This window comes from Lissotriton helveticus, chromosome 1_1, assembly GCF_964261635.1.
Source record: "Lissotriton helveticus chromosome 1_1, aLisHel1.1, whole genome shotgun sequence".
NCBI classification, from domain to species: Eukaryota; Metazoa; Chordata; class Amphibia; order Caudata; family Salamandridae; genus Lissotriton; species Lissotriton helveticus.
This window is the reverse complement of record NC_136057.1, coordinates 1233321403-1233337978: the sequence shown is the minus strand read 5'-3', so window position 1 is coordinate 1233337978 and position 16576 is coordinate 1233321403. Positions and strand designations below refer to the sequence as shown.

The 16576-nt window shown below is 47.0% G+C and overlaps 1 protein-coding gene across 2 annotated transcripts in view; it reads left to right on the top strand.

Annotated features, from left to right (window-relative positions):
- The window catches only part of TBC1D22A (TBC1 domain family member 22A), a 2393943-nt gene that overhangs the window by 1271977 nt on the left and 1105390 nt on the right, over positions 1-16576 (top strand). For both annotated transcript variants that reach the window (XM_078679664.1, XM_078679673.1), the window contains exon 9: positions 3555-3664. In XM_078679664.1, coding sequence (XP_078535790.1) covers positions 3555-3664 — 110 coding nt within the window. The remainder of the gene's footprint in view (positions 1-3554; positions 3665-16576) is intronic.

Sequence of the window (16576 nt, the reverse complement as noted above, 5' to 3'; positions counted from 1 at the left end):
TACCTCTACGATACGCTTTTCATGCCGTGCTCAATGATTATCTGGAAGAAACAGAATCATGGTTGGTTTGTAGGTGCAATACATATACTTATATAACCATAATCTTGTCTCTCATATCCGGCTGACCAAATCTCGTTTCAGTTTGACTCTTTGAACGCCAGATGAGTTCCCTGTATGTAAGTGATGTAAGGTTTGCGGCAAGGTAATTTAAAAGGTCTTCCCTTTTAACTTATTGTTTCAGTCCGGTTATGTTCAGAGATAGTGCAGTGAAAATAAGTTCCCTGTTGTTAAGATAAAGTGTTATGTTTAAAGTGTATGGAGGACCTCAGAGTAGCACATTCATGTGTTTGAGTTTAGCAATGTGAACCTGTAAGGTGAAAAGGTGGAAGAGGATTTGTGTTGCTCCCACATAGGTTTATTTAAACAAATTATTGTTGCAAATATGGTTTCTTTTCTTCGAGACTGTCACTTTACACCTCCCATTGTTATCCTAAACTTGTGAGTATCATTTTATACTGTGGGTCCAAATATGCCAGTGGTGTCATCAGGTAATTCCCCAGAATCAGGTAATTTCATATAGATATGTGGCCTGACCATATGGGAGTAGCAGATGCTGAGGATAATTACATTTGGCAAGTCAGTTCAATGATCGATTGGTTGTAATAACATAGGCATGTTCCACTCAGACAGCAAAGGGTTAAAGCAAGAAGCTCACTGGAGTCATAACTCCATTATAGTTCCTAAGTGCCATTATTTACCAACATGTGGATGAGAAATGGGGTCAGAAGATGCTGAACATTGGTTTTTGGGAACAGCGTTTATTCTATTATAGCACAGGACCGGTTAGGTAAGGGTCCACAATTGGTTGGTTTTCAGTGCTTGTGCCCCTGGTGTATTGTCACAAAAAAGAGAGCCATCTGCATTATCTTGTTCAAAGTCCCTCTTTGTAAGTTTTCCTGCAACTGATGGTAAGGCCCCATACAGTATTCCCGATTCAACTAAAAGCCCAGTCAGTACATATTGAAGATAGCATTAGGTGAAGAAATTGTGTACTCCATAGTGCTGGGGTCACATGACTCAAATGTGGCTTCATCAAAATGACAAGAGGTTCCTATGCCTGTAATTCAGAGTTCAGGGGGTGGATCAGAGCTGTTGGCTTACCTTCACTGGTATTTGCCCCCTAAGTTCCGTTTGCCCCACTCATGCTGGCATTGGTCCCTGTTGTAAGACAGTTGTGTTTTTTTCTGGCTGACCAAGGTTGGTTGTTGTGATGCTGTATTATCCATTTTTTGAAGGGCCAGTATGGAAGAAGTCACTGCCTTGCACTTCAGTGGTCCTGTTGCCCACCACATGTACACAGGCCAGATCTTCAGCGTCGGGTCAATGCAGTAGTTGCCAATGTGAGTGAGGTCTGTGATTGTGGTAATCACTTTAATCCAGTTACGCTACATTAGGCTGATCTGCAGTGTGTCTGAGTTGATGTGTGGCATAGAAGTTCTGTCTTTGTTACATTTCATGAAGTGTTTTTGGGCTTTGGAGTTTTTCACTTATGGCAGAGTGTCAGCAGTTGTGCGGTGCCGCATTGTCAGGCAAATATGAATCAGTAAATGGTAAAATTTATATGAGGCACACTATCCAGTGGGTTGCATAGCATCAAGATATATTCATCCCTAACCCAAAGATATCAAGCGTGAGAGGGGCATGTCAATATGAGGACTCTTTAAGCTCAAGGAAGAACAGCCAATTCTGTCTGCGCCAAGCACCAGTTGCTCCATTCCCATTCCCATAAGACTGTCTCTGGTATTGCTGTTTGTAACATAAACCCATTGCCTATATTAAGATGAGGGCTAGCCTCCTAGCAAACGTGTCTTTCTGAAACATAAACTGCATCATATACTGAAAAGCACTCGACTAGAGAGTAGAAATTGAATCCTCTTGGTATCTTTGTCATCCGATCCACCATGTGCAATTTTGCAAAGAAAATGTGGAAGTAAACCCCAGGACTATAGAGGTTTATCACATGGATTGACACATTGGCCTATGCCACCCTCCCTTGGAGCATTATTGGGCGATCTAGGTCATGCCTGTCTGTGGCAGTGCAATCAGTAAGTTTTGCAAGAAGACCCTTCATTCCACTCAAAACTCTTGCTCCTACAGTTAAAAAGATAGGAATCTTTAGCTAGCCTAAATCTTGGTTCGTTCTGGAAGGCTTCTTGCAATATTTCTTGGTACCCATTGCCTAGTAGCTCATTGAGTCGTACACATTGTTGTCTTTTTGTGTCCAAAAAGGCACTTCAGAATCATATTCTTCTTTCATATGAAAAATATTTGCTGAGGTAATATTGACAATTAATCAATGGTGTAACTACAAAAGCAGTTTTGTGGGCCGGGCACCAGATATGCATCATTCTAATAATTTAAATAGTAAGAGATCACAAATTTCCAACCCTGGTGAGCACTCCTGAACAACTGTCTTATCTATGCATTTATAAAATACAACCCAAAGTTCATTTTAGTCAGCCTCAGGTGAGGAAATAGGGCCAGAAGTACAAAGCTTTTTTAGAGGTCACAAATGACCTAATTAGCAGAATGGGCCATTTTCTACTGCAGAAAATAATTTTTCAATCCACAAAGCCCTATTTGCGATTCAGCAACCTATTAATGAAATACAAATTGGGTTTGCTTTTCGGTATTAGGAAGGGCCATTCACAAAACATTCGCATTTTACCACCTACTTCAAGTAGGTGGTAAACAATTTGCAAATGGGATGGGGGGGGTCCCTGATGGGCCCCTTTTCCTTTGTGAATGTTTGTAAAAATATTTTAAGAGCAGACAGTGGTCCCACGGACCACTGCCTGCTCTTAAAATAATGAAAAGAAAACTTTTCTTTATTTTTTTTTAAACTCATTCTCCTTTCCTTTAAGGATAACGGGCTACATTTAAAAAAAATGCTTCATTGAAAAGCAGTGACAGACATGGCGGTCTGCTGACCCCAGCAGGGCACTATCCCTGTGATTTTTACGATTCCCAATGAGTCGCAAACTGAGACCCACGTCATGAATACTGATGATGTAGGTCTGTTTGCAACCCACTGGGAACCACAGAAAGTGTAAAGCACACTTTCATACATAGGTGTTGTGATTGCCAAATAGCGAACCACAAAAAATCAGTATTTGCTAATAGAAAAACCTCACCTACATACATATACCCCTAAATGTCTTTGAAGGGTAATGTGGTACTTCTTGCCTGATGTTTTTCTGTGCTTGTAATTGTATTGACAAACGTATTAACTTTTCAGACGTCAAACGGCTAATAATAAACGATTTATTGTACTCTTCATTTGGGATTTTTAAAGTTGTAGTAAATTAAGTATGGAAACCAATGGGAAACATTCAGCTGCCATATTGCATGGTTCTAGATGGTTTTGGAAAATTATTGTGAATTGTGTGAACAAAATTAAAATGTCGCCTGTCTTTGTTTTCAATCATACCCCTAAGCTTCCCTTGTTCAGTGTGTGCACTACATTGAGTGGTCTCGCCTTTCTCTTCTTTTAGGGGAAGAAGATGTGGAACACTTTGCTGTTTCCAGCCTGCCCGAAGAAGTGCTGCGGAACATTGAAGCTGACAGCTACTGGTGCATGAGCAAGTTGCTCGACGGCATTCAGGTAAATTGATTCCCCCACCCTCAGCCAGTAGGGATGACTGATTCATTTCACGCTCTCGAGAGACTTCCGATGACTGACAAAAGGAAAGCGTAGACTGAAAGTGGGAGAACGGCTACAGCTGAAGGACGCCTGCCTTTTTGTTTCAGACTCGTGATAAATGCTTTGTAATTTCATTAATAATATGCTTTTTCACCACTTATGGGTTTGTTCCCCCAGATGGGAATATTAGCACAAAACATATTTTGTCAGCCACAGTAATAAGTACCATTGTGCTAAGCTGATTGATTGTCCTGTGCCAGCTGAAAGAGTACTGCAGATGAGTGGGCACACCTGTGAGAGTCAAAGGAGTGGCCTGGGAAATACTCTGCAAATTAGGTGAATACTCACACACACTCCTAACTTTGTGGATTTTCACAAGTGTTGGAACCAACTACGAATCTCTGTAGTATGCATTGTGCCGATATTGACAACCCTCCCCTGCCTAGCAATAATTGGTTGCGCTGAACAAAATAATTAGTCCACACACTTGTTTTAAGAGGGGGGGGGGGGGGAAGGGGGCAGTTTGCTGCATGTTTATTTCTTACATGAAGAATGCCAATGTGGTGGGTTAATTTACGGGCGATCCAAGGGCAGGCAGCAGTGACTGACCTAATATGCCCTGCCCGCCTGATGAGCCAAACTGCATCTTGGCCAACCCAATCGCTGCTACCATTTATGTGGGGATTATCCCCCTTAAATACCATGGACCACCAGTCCATAACTTTCCTAACACCTTTTTAGGGGCGGAGCTTTGCAAGGCAAGCCCCCAGTTGCTCAGGCTTACAACAGCCCGATGGACAATGGGGGGCTAACGTTTTCATCCAGGGTCCTCCTGTAAAGAATCCTGGGGTTTGACATAGGGCACCCCTATTGTGCTTCTGAACAGGGTACCCCCTATGTACCAATCAGCCTCCAGATGGCCCTGTAACTCCGCCAATGCCAAGGATGTGGCTGACATCATATCCAGCCTCACCCTCCCCCACCCCCCGTGACAGGCTCCATAACCTTCTGCAACCTGCAGTTACCAATCCTTCTAGCTGGAGCAATTCTCTCATATACCTCCGGCAGGTGTGCCCTGTTCTATTGGGGTACCATGTGGTGTTTGCACTAATGAATCCATGCCACATTTACCAAGCCCTTCTTATTATATTTGATTTAGAATTTGAGTCGAACCAAGCCCTCTTGCTTGGTGGGCTTGTACATAGCTGTGTTACCCTTCTGTTGGAATGTTTGATTGCCTTCCCAGAAGTTGGGAACTACTGTTCTGTTCTTTAACCACAATCCCATGTGGTGTCCCTATGGTGCCCTCTGTGCCAATTTCGGCCGTCTGATTAGCGGTTGGCTGTGCCCTATATTTACCCCTCGCTGCCCAGGCCCCGAATTCATGATTCACAGGTAAGCATTGTGGAGTGTGCCTCCAAGGCCATGAGTATATTTGTTAATAAGTTATTGTTTGTGGCCAACGCAGTACCCTTATCTTTGCCTGCTGACCTCCATTTGTGTGAGAGTACAGCTCTGGCAAGAAATAGGATCCCTAAGGGGATTTTAAACTACTGCTCTCTTTGTAACCACATTCTGTGTGATATAATCCATTGTGCACTGTGGGCAAATGTGTGCATTTACATTTGGGAGTTGACTACACCCTTGTTTACACCCCCCCCTACTTGGCAAGTCCTAAATTTGAGGATTCAAACTGATAACCATGTGCCACACCAGCAAGTGAAATATGGACCCATTTGAGAGGGTCATTGGATAGGGACAGGGTGGATTCTTGTGTCCGATGGTACCCCCCCCCCTTGTTTGAGCTAGCACCTTAGGCATGGCCCTCTCACCCATATGATTCATATGACATGTATCAAATTTAAGCTGTGTCATGTCCTTTTGAGGATGCCAGCTGAGCCTCTCCCACCTAAACCAAAACAAAGGTGGATCTATAAACAGGAGGTGAGGCCTGAGGTCCCCTAAGTGTACTCCAAATTATGCTGCTATATTTCATGTCCATATTGCCTTTAAAACCCATCAGTCTGCCTGCGATCTTCAGATGCTGTGTCACCATGCTGGTGTCCCCACCCTAGCATATGTAGCCCATAGCCTGACTTTTACTAAAGGTATACCAGGGTGCTGAAAAAAATGGTAGTGCTTTTGGATGATGAGAACATGCAGTAAAACATATCAGCAAATTAACCTGCACCTTCTTTTTTTTTTTTTTTTTTTTTTTTTTTTTTGGGTTAAAAACTTTTATTGAGCAATCAGATAAAAAGTACAGAGATGGGCCTACAACCACACGGGCTGGCCGCTAATTCGCAAAGCACGTATCATACAGTAAACATTAATCTCCGTGGCCAGGCCCAAATCACAGATTAAATATTGCACCAAGCATATGACAGGACACAACAGTTTTTGTCTTAAACAATAAAATAACAAACTAAAACAAGGCGAATGTAGCAATCACGTCAGCCCAGATGACAGAGGGGAAGTACACTAATCAGGAAGATAAAGGTAAATCAATGAGACTCGGCAAGGCCGGGGGGGGGGCAGCAGGGAGGACAGGAAAATCTTAAAAAGAGAATGAAAGATTTCGGGAACGTCAGCCTAGGGAGACAGGGTAACATCGGATGTGTCAACCAAGGGAGGGGTACAAATGTCTCCACGATATGCATTCCACTGACCCCAAATTTTAGTCCACGCCCTGGGTCTGCCCCTAGCCACATAGACGGTCTTCTCTCGAAACATGGACCAGTCCATGTTATCCTCCCACACCGAAACGTCCGGAGGTCTGGATGCGCCCCAGAGTTGCGCAATGTCCCGCTTCGCGACCATGTACCCCAAGGTTGCCCATCTGGTCTGGGCCACAGAATAATCGGTGGGTTCCTACACGTTCAACAGGCAGCGTCGGGCCTCAGGCCGCAGGGCAACACCAGTCACGACAGTCATCACATCAAGTACATCAATCCAGTAGGCCGCTACCAACGAGCATTCCCAAAGTATATGCATAAATGTAGCACTCATCCCACAGCCACGCTTACATAAGCCATCGGGGGAAAAACCCATTACAACCAGGCGCGGGCCAGTTACATACACGCGGTGGAGGATCTTAAGTTGCACCAAACGAAGACGGGCGGGAATGGCGACCTCTTTAGGAGAAGAGAGTGCTGACTGCCAATCCTCGTCATCTAATTCCAATCCGTCACCGACCCACAGCTCCCTAAGGCGGACCAACAGGTCGGCGCGACTATGAATCAATTTTTTATAAATAAGGGAGATAGTACTATCAGGCAGGTGTCCATCTAGTATACGATCTTCAAGGGGGGAAGACTCGGGCAGGGTCACACCAGGAGTTAGAACTGAGGCCAGGGCATGCCGGACTTGCAGATACCGAAAAAACTCTCTATCACTCAAGTCGTATTCTGCCTTAAGGGTCTGGAATGACTTCACACTACCTTTCGCACAGACATCACCCACCTTACATATCCCAATCATATCCCAGCGGTCGAATCCCTTAGTAGACCAGAGACCGCCCAAACGTTCAGAGGCATAAAGCGGCGTCGCCAGTGTCAGTCGATTCTCCCAGCCCAAACTCACATGCGCGGCGCGCCACACAGTGACTGCGATCCTGGACGGGCCTACAAGATGGCGCCCGGCCGATCTAGAATAAAGCGCTCTATTAAAGTCCCCTCCCGGCAGCTGGAGTCTATCCATCTCAAAGGCCGGATCCCGACCCGGTGAATACATCGCGTGGTTGATGGCAGACAGCTGGGCAGCCCAGTAATATCTCTTGATGTCGGGGAGCGCCATGCCCCCGTCAAACCAAGGGATGGTGAGTTTCGCAAGGGCAATACGTGGACGCCCGTCCCAAATCAGTTGTCTTTGAAGACTCTCGATCTCTCGGAAATAGGTAGCGGGAACGTCGTCATAAGAATTCTGAAGTGCGTAGAGGAACCGCGGCAAGGACATCATTTTAAAAAGTGCCGCCCTGCCCAGAGGAGACAGGGGCAGCTTACGCCAACGGGCCACATCTAGTCGCAGTCTAAGAAGCGGGGGGAGGAGATTGCGCTCGAATCGGAGTGAGGAGTCCCGCGTAATAAAGATCCCCAAATACTGGAAGCCAGACTGGACCACCTGGATAGGAAATCTGTCCGGTAATGGGGGCAAAACACCCGAAAGAACATACACGCAGGACTTAGCCCAATTAATAACTAGGCCCGAGTTAGCTCCAAACGAGGTAAGAACATCAAATAAAACATTTAGAGATTTACGCGGGGAAGTAAGATACAAAAGAATGTCATCCGCGTAAAGTGAGACGCGGTCCTCAAAGTCCGGTGACCAACGGATCCCCTTAAGTGAAGGCTCCCATCGAAGCCACGCAGCTAACGGTTCCAGGCGAGCGCAAAAAGCAACGGAGACAAGGGGCAACCCTGACGGGTCCCCCTACCAAGGCAGAAGGGGACAGAAACTCTACCGTTCACCACTACCTGCGCTAAGGGTTCAGCGTATAACAACTTCACCCAACCGATAAACTCAGGACCAAAACCAAATTTTTCAAGAGCAGCCCAAAGATAGGGCCATTCCACTGTGTCAAAAGCCATCGAGGCATCCAACGAGGCCAAAATGTCCGGTTCCGTCAGAAGCCCCGCCCTCGCAACAGCACCGTGGAGACGACGTAGGTTAAGAGCCGTGTTGCGATGTGGGATAAATCCGGATTGATCCGGATGAACCAAGTCACTAATGACCGTCAAGAGGCGGGTCGCCAGGAGCTTAGCCAGGACCTTGGGCTCAACGTTTAACAAGGAAATGGGCCTATAAGACGAACAAAGGTCCCGCGGTTTACCATCCTTGGGAATTACGACTATCGTAGCCAGACGCTGATCATACGGGAGAACACCCCGTTCCCGGGACTCCAAAAACATGTCACGAAGATAGGGCGCCACCTTGTCAGGACGTAGCTTGTACAGTTCAATTGGCAACCCGTTCGGGCCCAAGGCTTTGCCCGAACGGAGTGAGCGAATGGCAGTAGCTATCTCGTCAGTAGTAAAAGGGGACTCCAACGATTTACAGTCTAAATCGGAGACACTGGGCAAAGCTATATCGCGCAACAGAAGGCGAGAGTCAGCAACATCCCGTCCAGACACAGGGGTATAAACCACACGAAAATACTCAGCAAAACATGCAACTATTCCAATCGGGTCCGTCACTCTCACACCATTCGATGATTGAATCACGGGCACCACACGATTCGCCCTCTCCTTCTTATCCAACCACGCCAATAATTTGCCCGCCTTGTCCCCCACATCATACAGACGGCCCTGTTGCTCCCGGAACATCTGTTTGGCCGCATCCGTGACCAAAGACTTATAAGCAAATTGTTTCAGACCCAGGGCATGGAGTTTATCAGATGTGACTTCCGACTCTAAGGCAGCCTCCCTTTCAGCAATCTCCCTCTTGAGGTCCACCACCTCCCGATCCCTCGCCCTCTTGGAGTCAACAATAAGGGAAAGGGCCTGTCCACGAATCACTGTCTTAAAGGCCTCCCACAGGGATATCGCAGAGGAAACGGATCCCTCGTTGTCCAAAAAATAGGCGTCCAAAGACTTAGTCAAAAGGGTGCGGGTCTCGGGGGAGGTAAGGTACCATGGGTTGATAGGAGCTACCCGGCCCGCCGCCTCCACCCCATCTCAAAACAGAGCCAGAGCGGAGAATGATCGGAAATGCCCCGGGGGAGGTGTCTAATCTCACGCACCGCCGGCGACTGGGCCGCAGGCATCAGGAAATAATCCAGTCTAGACAAACTCCCATGGGCCCCAGAGTGGAAAGTGTATTGAAGCTGAGTAGGATGCATAAGCCTCCAGCAATCCACCAAACCAAACGTGTCCAGAAACCCACCCAGCCACTGTTGGGCCGAAGGAGTGTCCCTAGGGGGGTGGCGATCGTGTAGACCAGAGAACACAGAATTAAAGTCACCTGCAATGAAGAGAGTACTATTAGGGAGGTCCAACAAGACACGGCCCAAATCAGAAAAGGTAGAAGTCTGCAGGCCGGGGGGGACATAAACAGCAAATAAGGAGAGGGTACGACCCTCATAACGACCCACGAGGACAGCATATCGCCCCCGATCATCAAGGATCACATCATCAATAGCTAGGGGGAGGGAAGCCCGAACAAGGATACCCACCCCCCTGGAACCCGTGGTAAACCCCGAATGTGCGGCAAGGCGATAGCCCCACCTATTCATCGCACGACAAGTATTGCCCACCAAATGAGTCTCCTGCAGGAAAACAATATCTGGAGATAAACGTCGTAAACATTTCAACACCACACTCCGCTTAATACGATCCCCCAGACCATTAACATTCCACGAAACAAACCTCAACCCGCTACCCCCATCCCACACAGCAACGCCGAAACCCCTCCTCCATGAGCATGACAAGAAAACCATCAGTAGCAAGATAAAGTCGCCTTCAGAACATAACACACAAACATCGAACTTCCCAACCACCCACCCCCCAACAATCAAGAAAACACCCCCCACCCTGCACCCCTGCAAAATGCTAAAGAGCCACCCCAACATGCAGTGTGCCTGTCGCCCAAGAACCCCCATTCTACAAAAAGACCCCGGAGGAGGAAAGGCTCTGGCCCACCCGCCACCCCGATCAAGACAGATGACGAGGAAAACACACAAACAGTAGAGGCACTTAGGCATAGAATCCCGGAAGAGTTTACTCTATACGAGGGCCCAGACGTAGACGAATTGTTCAGCTCTCCACACCACCCTCAGCACCACCCGGGTGGGCGTCGGACTCAGTCGTAGGAGGTCGGCCAGGCAGAGAGTCAAGCCATCCGTTCACAGAATCTGGCCGATCAAAGAAAAAGGTTCGGTCATTGTACTCCACTCGCAGCCTGGTCGGAAACAGCATAGCGTAGCGTAACTCCATGTCCCGAAGACGCTTCTTGACACCACGGAAGCCCATACGCTGTTTCTGGACCTGTTGAGAAAAGTCCGGATAAAAGTTCACTGTGGCGTTCTCAAAGGCCACCGGACCCTTCACACGTGATGCTTGCAGGATAGCGTCCCGATCTCTATAATGGAAGAGTTTCGCAACAATAGGCCTCGGCGGGGCACCTGGCTTACCCTGGCCCCCCGGAACTCGATGGGCACGCTCTACTGCGAAAAATTTACTCAGTCCAGACGGAGAGAGATAGTTTTGGATCAGATCCTCAACCAGGAGATCAACAGAGTGAGGTTCTGGATTTTCCGGAACGCCAACCACTCGCACATTACAGCGACGTGCCCTGTTCTCAAAGTCCTCCAGGCGCCGGGTCATGAAATCGTTCACCCTACGGAGATTACCAATCTCCGTCTGTATCTCCGAGACGTCCGTCGTGAGGCTGGATGACTTGAGATCCAATGATTTCACCTTCTCATTGGTTTTCGATAGGTCGGCTCGAATCAAGTTCACATCAATGGCCACTGTGTCGATTTTGTGGGCCAAGGCCTCGTATTGTTGGCCTATCGTCTCCCTCATGCCAGAAATGGCGCCCATGATGTCCTGCAAGGACGGCTCCGTTGATGCGTCCACGATGTGGTCAGCAGCACTTGGACCGGGCAGGGCGGCTCCGGGGGACCCCTTCGAGTGGGTGTAGCGGTCCATAACGTTAGACTGGACCGGGCCCCCGCGCAGGGGTGTCTTGGTCTTCCGTGTCTCTCGGTCCCCTCTGCCCGCCATGTTGAAAACTGCGTCACAAAGAGATTCACCAGGCTCGATGGAATGGGCACAGGAAAATAAGGCTTCGGGATCAAAGAGCCGCCAAAAGGGTACCACCAGGATAGCCAATCAGATAGGAGAAGAAGCCAGCCAAAGGCCCGACAGCCGTCTCGTGCCCCGGATCCAGCCCAGGCCAGACTTCCCTGCCAGATGTCTCAGTCTGAGGAAGAATCGAAACCGAAACTTAAGAGGGGGACCCACAAGTCCAATCCCCCTGCCGCTGTTGTTCAACTCCAAGACGGCCACAGAGCCTCACCCAGTCCCGGGCGTACCTCAAGGGCGGATCCCAAAAGTTCGAATCACCGTAACTCCGGCACCCCGGGTCAGAATCAAATTCCGAAAGTTCCAGGACGGTCAGTCCAGCGTCCTCTACACAAATCCTCGTGAAAAGTCAGGATATGTTCAGGATATCATGCCGGGAGTGGCGGGGGTCCGGAGAGCGCTGTGCTCACGCGGCCATCTCGGATGCCCGCCAAGCTCCTCCTCCCTGCACCTTCTTAAATATTAAAAAAAAATCGGTTCTGGTAATTGTCAGCATTTGTGCTCCAAAACCATATTTCTCAACACTATTGGAGTCACAGCACACTGTTTGGACTGACAAACTAACATAACCCACCTGGATGAATGGCTGCGTTTCTTCTAAGCTTAAATGGAGGATCCCGTTACCCATACTCTCATGTTTACAGAGTGCACCTCTTCTATAGAAATGGCCAAAAGGAAAACCTATTTAAAATGCACTCTATTTACACAAATTCCTGCCAATGTACCCTTCTGCCCCTATATGGGCAAATGTAATACTTATTTCATACCCTTATTGCCTGCAAGCCCTTTACCGACTGACAGCGATATTTAGATGCTGTGTTGCCATGCTGGTGTCCCCACCCTAGTGTAAGAAGCCCAGTACCAAGCTTCTGCTAATGTATACCAGAATGCAGACAGGTGGATGGAAATGCTTTTGGGATTGTGAAAACAGGAGGAGAACCATATGCACAGAATACCTGCTCTTTCTTAAATTGTGGGAATGCTGAAAGTTTTCTTATAATTATAGTCATTGTGCTCTAACCCGGTGTTTCCCAAAACTTTGGAACCACTGCACACTTCTAGGATGACAAGCTTAAGCCTAGCTACAAGGCGATAGGGCAGGTGATTTTTTGCTCAACTGAAGCAACCTGTATCACGCACTCGTGGGTGGGAACTGTCTGGAATGCTTGCAACAAGTTGAGTCTTGACCCAAATCGTTGATTGGCACTTTCCCCTCTAGTGACTGCACCCAAGAGCAACTAACTCGAGTCAATTAGTAGGTGTATAGAGGGAGAAAGTTGTCCCCATAAGTAGGTTTTTCCGAATAACTTATATTGTAATGATATAGTCCAAGATGCATCCTTCGTTTTTTATGTTAATTTATTTGAAGCAAATCTACCGATGCTACAACAGAGAGGATAACAGCCGACATGTGTTCCGCCCGTAGGGCCAATAGGCTAAGGGCTTTTTCAAGGCAGGAAATTACAGATAGGCCCAAGAAGTGTAAAGGATTAGAAATGGGATAAGTCAAATTTTCAGGTACGTCATTTATACTTGATAAGCTAAGCAAACATGCCACCATTAGGGTGTTCCCCAACACTGAAGGATTAGAAGAAAAAGAAAAGGTAGAGCGTTGAGAGACATGTTTGGTGATAAAAAGGTGAAGTGTTGAGACATATAAGTGGAATAAAAAAGATGAGAAAGAAATTGTAAGTAAAGAGAAAAACAAACAGACAGAAGTTATAAAACATTTCTCAAAGCAATCTTACAGTTAAACATGTTAATGCAAAGTACATGGGCACTCAATCAATTTTTCACGTATGTATGAGTCCATTATCATCATTTCTTTCTTCTGGAAACGTATTATGAAGGTCGGCTCACAATCCATATATATATATAATTTGTCTGTCATTTAGACCTCATGTTTGTCTGTGGCGAGAGACACAATTTGATAAATATAGCTCAGTGGATCCCCATTCAATACCCATATCATATTGATCTCATATTTATTTCAGTGAAGAGAAATACAGACAAATCTTGTAGCATCCTCAAATTCCAACCTTCCAAATCCCGTTTTGCCCCTCATTAGTAGGAAAGAGTGAAAGATTGCATTGCATATTTAAGAAGGGTTTATTCACCAAGCAATCTTGTTCAAAGTCAAAGAGGCCTAATTAGGGCAAACAAGTAAGTAGCAATTAAGAGCATTTCAGCATAAATTTTGCATTACATTATCTCCCCTGAGTAGTCCCTTTTCTGAATCGAAGGAAGGAGTTAATGTTGGCATTAACAGTAGTGGGAACAAGCTCCTAAGTGATAAAATGGATAGACAAAAGGCAAGTGAAAACCCCGTCATCAGTCCTTTTTTGTGTGATGTTTATTCTAAAGGAAAACAAAATCCTATGGGTACAATCCTTCATGATATAGACGAGTATGCTGGGAGAGCAGAACCTCATCCTTGTCCCCTTATGGATAATGGGCAGAGGATAGGCATTAGCTTTAATGTTAATGCAATAGAGCTCTAAGTGCAATGCGGCATCAGCATCTCAGCGCGTGCAATTCATCTGAGTGATCTCATTTTAAATAATACATTGATAAGACAGCCCAGGCACTCGTCTACTAATATTCATATTTCGGATAATAAGCGCTAGAGCAGGAAAGGCTTGTTCTCCTAAAACAGTTTTAATATGAGGGTCAGGACAGAACCGCTTAAGTAGGAAAAGTTACCCCGGAGGTCCCCGCCGTATTAGAAGTCTGTGCCAGTGCTTCTGAGGCACGAGCTCAGAAAAAGAAGAGCAAGTTACTCACAAGTGTTCTGCACGCTCTCTGTGGTCCTGGTGAAATGTGGTCAGACCCCGCATAGTCAATGCCGGTTAAATGACCTGGGACGTCATGCGCCGTAACCATTACCGAGTGTCATTGGTTACGGCTACAAAAAATTAGAAGAGTTACTATTTACTAGGGAGGCGGATCAAAAAGGACCATATAACTTAAATAAGAAGTTAAAAATTGAAGTTATATTCATAATTCCGGGAAAGTGCTATAGTATTTATGGGGATAGTAAAGAGGATGGAGACAAATGGAAATGAAGGTCCTACTTGGAGGCCATAATATCACGTTGTGCACCATTGATAATAGTGTGCACTTCGATACTAGGGGACATATGACACAGGAGGGGCTATTACTTGGACAGGCTGCAGGAGACAAGGAATTGTATATCCCCCCTGAGGATATAGGTGCGATGTCACAGGGGAGGTTATCCCCATGGATAATCTAATCAGAAATATCTATCTGTACCGTATGGGGGTACTTTAGAGGTCACATGGGAGGCTTATTCGAAAATCCTTACAAATGGTTGCATTACCTCATGTTGTAGGTATGACAGAAAGTGGAATGCAGGGTAATCGTTATATCTGAAGTATCCTGAGCCTCATATTACTTGAATACAAGGTTCTTACTTATGTGAGTTTGATGGAGGTAAATCCTAAATAGCTGGGGTGTCCTGAAATGACAAAAGAAAGTAGGTTTATACAAAGATACACAAAGAAAGACGCTGCCAAGGCCTTTGATAGAGATAGTTATCCCTACCTTTATGAAGTAGTAAAACATAATGGTTTGGGAGGCAATTATCTCCTAGCAATCCAAAGTATATACTCTGCTCCTACTGCAAGGATACTGGTCAATGGCTCATTAACTTCAAGCTTTCAGATAAACAGGGAACTCGTCAAGGCTGCCCTCTTACACTGCTATTGTTTAACCTGTATATAGAGCCTCTAGCTAGGAAAGTAGAGCAGTGCAAAGATTCCCCCCATTTCAGTACAGGAATTGGTATAAAAAAGAAGCTCTATATGCAGAAGATTTAACAGTTTTCACAAGCAATCTTGAGGTATCTGAAAGAGACTATTAGTTTTAGATTCCTTACCTTAAAATGACCTTAAGGCGTCAGACTGGATCTGCTGAAATTTTCTCGTAGCAGTAGCCCTGCGTGTTGATAAGCGGCGTCGGTCGACTCCGCATCAGCGTCTTGGTTGTCAGGATGACGTCGCGGTATCTGCGTAGATGCTGCCCTCGGCGCTGATGTCAGGTTTTTCTTTTTCCGCACCAGCCACTGCAGATCCGGAGAGAGTGGTACCTCCAGTCACTTTTTGACTGCTATTTTCTGAGGTTTGTTAACATCCTTTTTGAGTCTTGTTGAATCCTGGTGCACGCAGGGATGCCAATTCAAACCAACTTCAAGGTTGGTGACTCCTGTCACAAACTAATGTTGGCTACAGACCTACACCTCATGTGCCTCTGGTGTCTGGAGCTTGACCAGTACCTGATGTCACGATCCAGCTGCCGGGCCATGAACCAGACGTCTTTGCGGGAGTTGTCCCGAAAGCTTTTCGAGTCCCGGCAGTCCGCTCTGCGCCGCTCCACGTCCAGGTCGAGAGAGAGGCCCGGGACCAGTCGCAGAGCCACCACCACCACTCTTCGATGAAGACTTTGTCTTTGGGTAAGTTGAAGCACAAGAAAAAGGTGAAGAAGCATCGTCGCTCTTCGCGTTTCCCCCGCCCATCGGCCGACACGGGATGCGGATGGTGCTTGTCCTGCAGCTCTGCTTGCGGAGTCTGCTGGGTCATCTCTGAGATTCCCCCCTTCTTGGGAGCCGGAGCGATCCTATAGTTTCTACAAAGCCCTTCATTCCATCTTTGGGCAGCCCAACTCTACCGGCGCACCTTCAGGCCCCACGGACTCGATAGGGGGCTCGATCCCGGTGTCTTTGGCCCCAAGGATACAGGCCTGGACCTTATGACACCTCCCCAGGTGCCGAATCCGATGTCACCACTTCCGACGCCAGTTGTGTCCCCAGCCGACATCGACCTCGGCCTCCACCTCGACATTGACATGAAGTCAGACCGACGCTGGATCCGGGGCGACCGGTACTTTTGTACCATTGTTCTATTCTGGTGTTCCTTATTGCCCTGAGTGGCAACCAGGTGAGGGTGAGGAGGAATGGGAGTGGTTTGTGGACCCTCTTGCAGACCAGTTGGATGAACCGGACTGGAGATAGGAGTTGGGGGATGCCAGTGGTCTGGTGGTGTTGCGTAGGGCA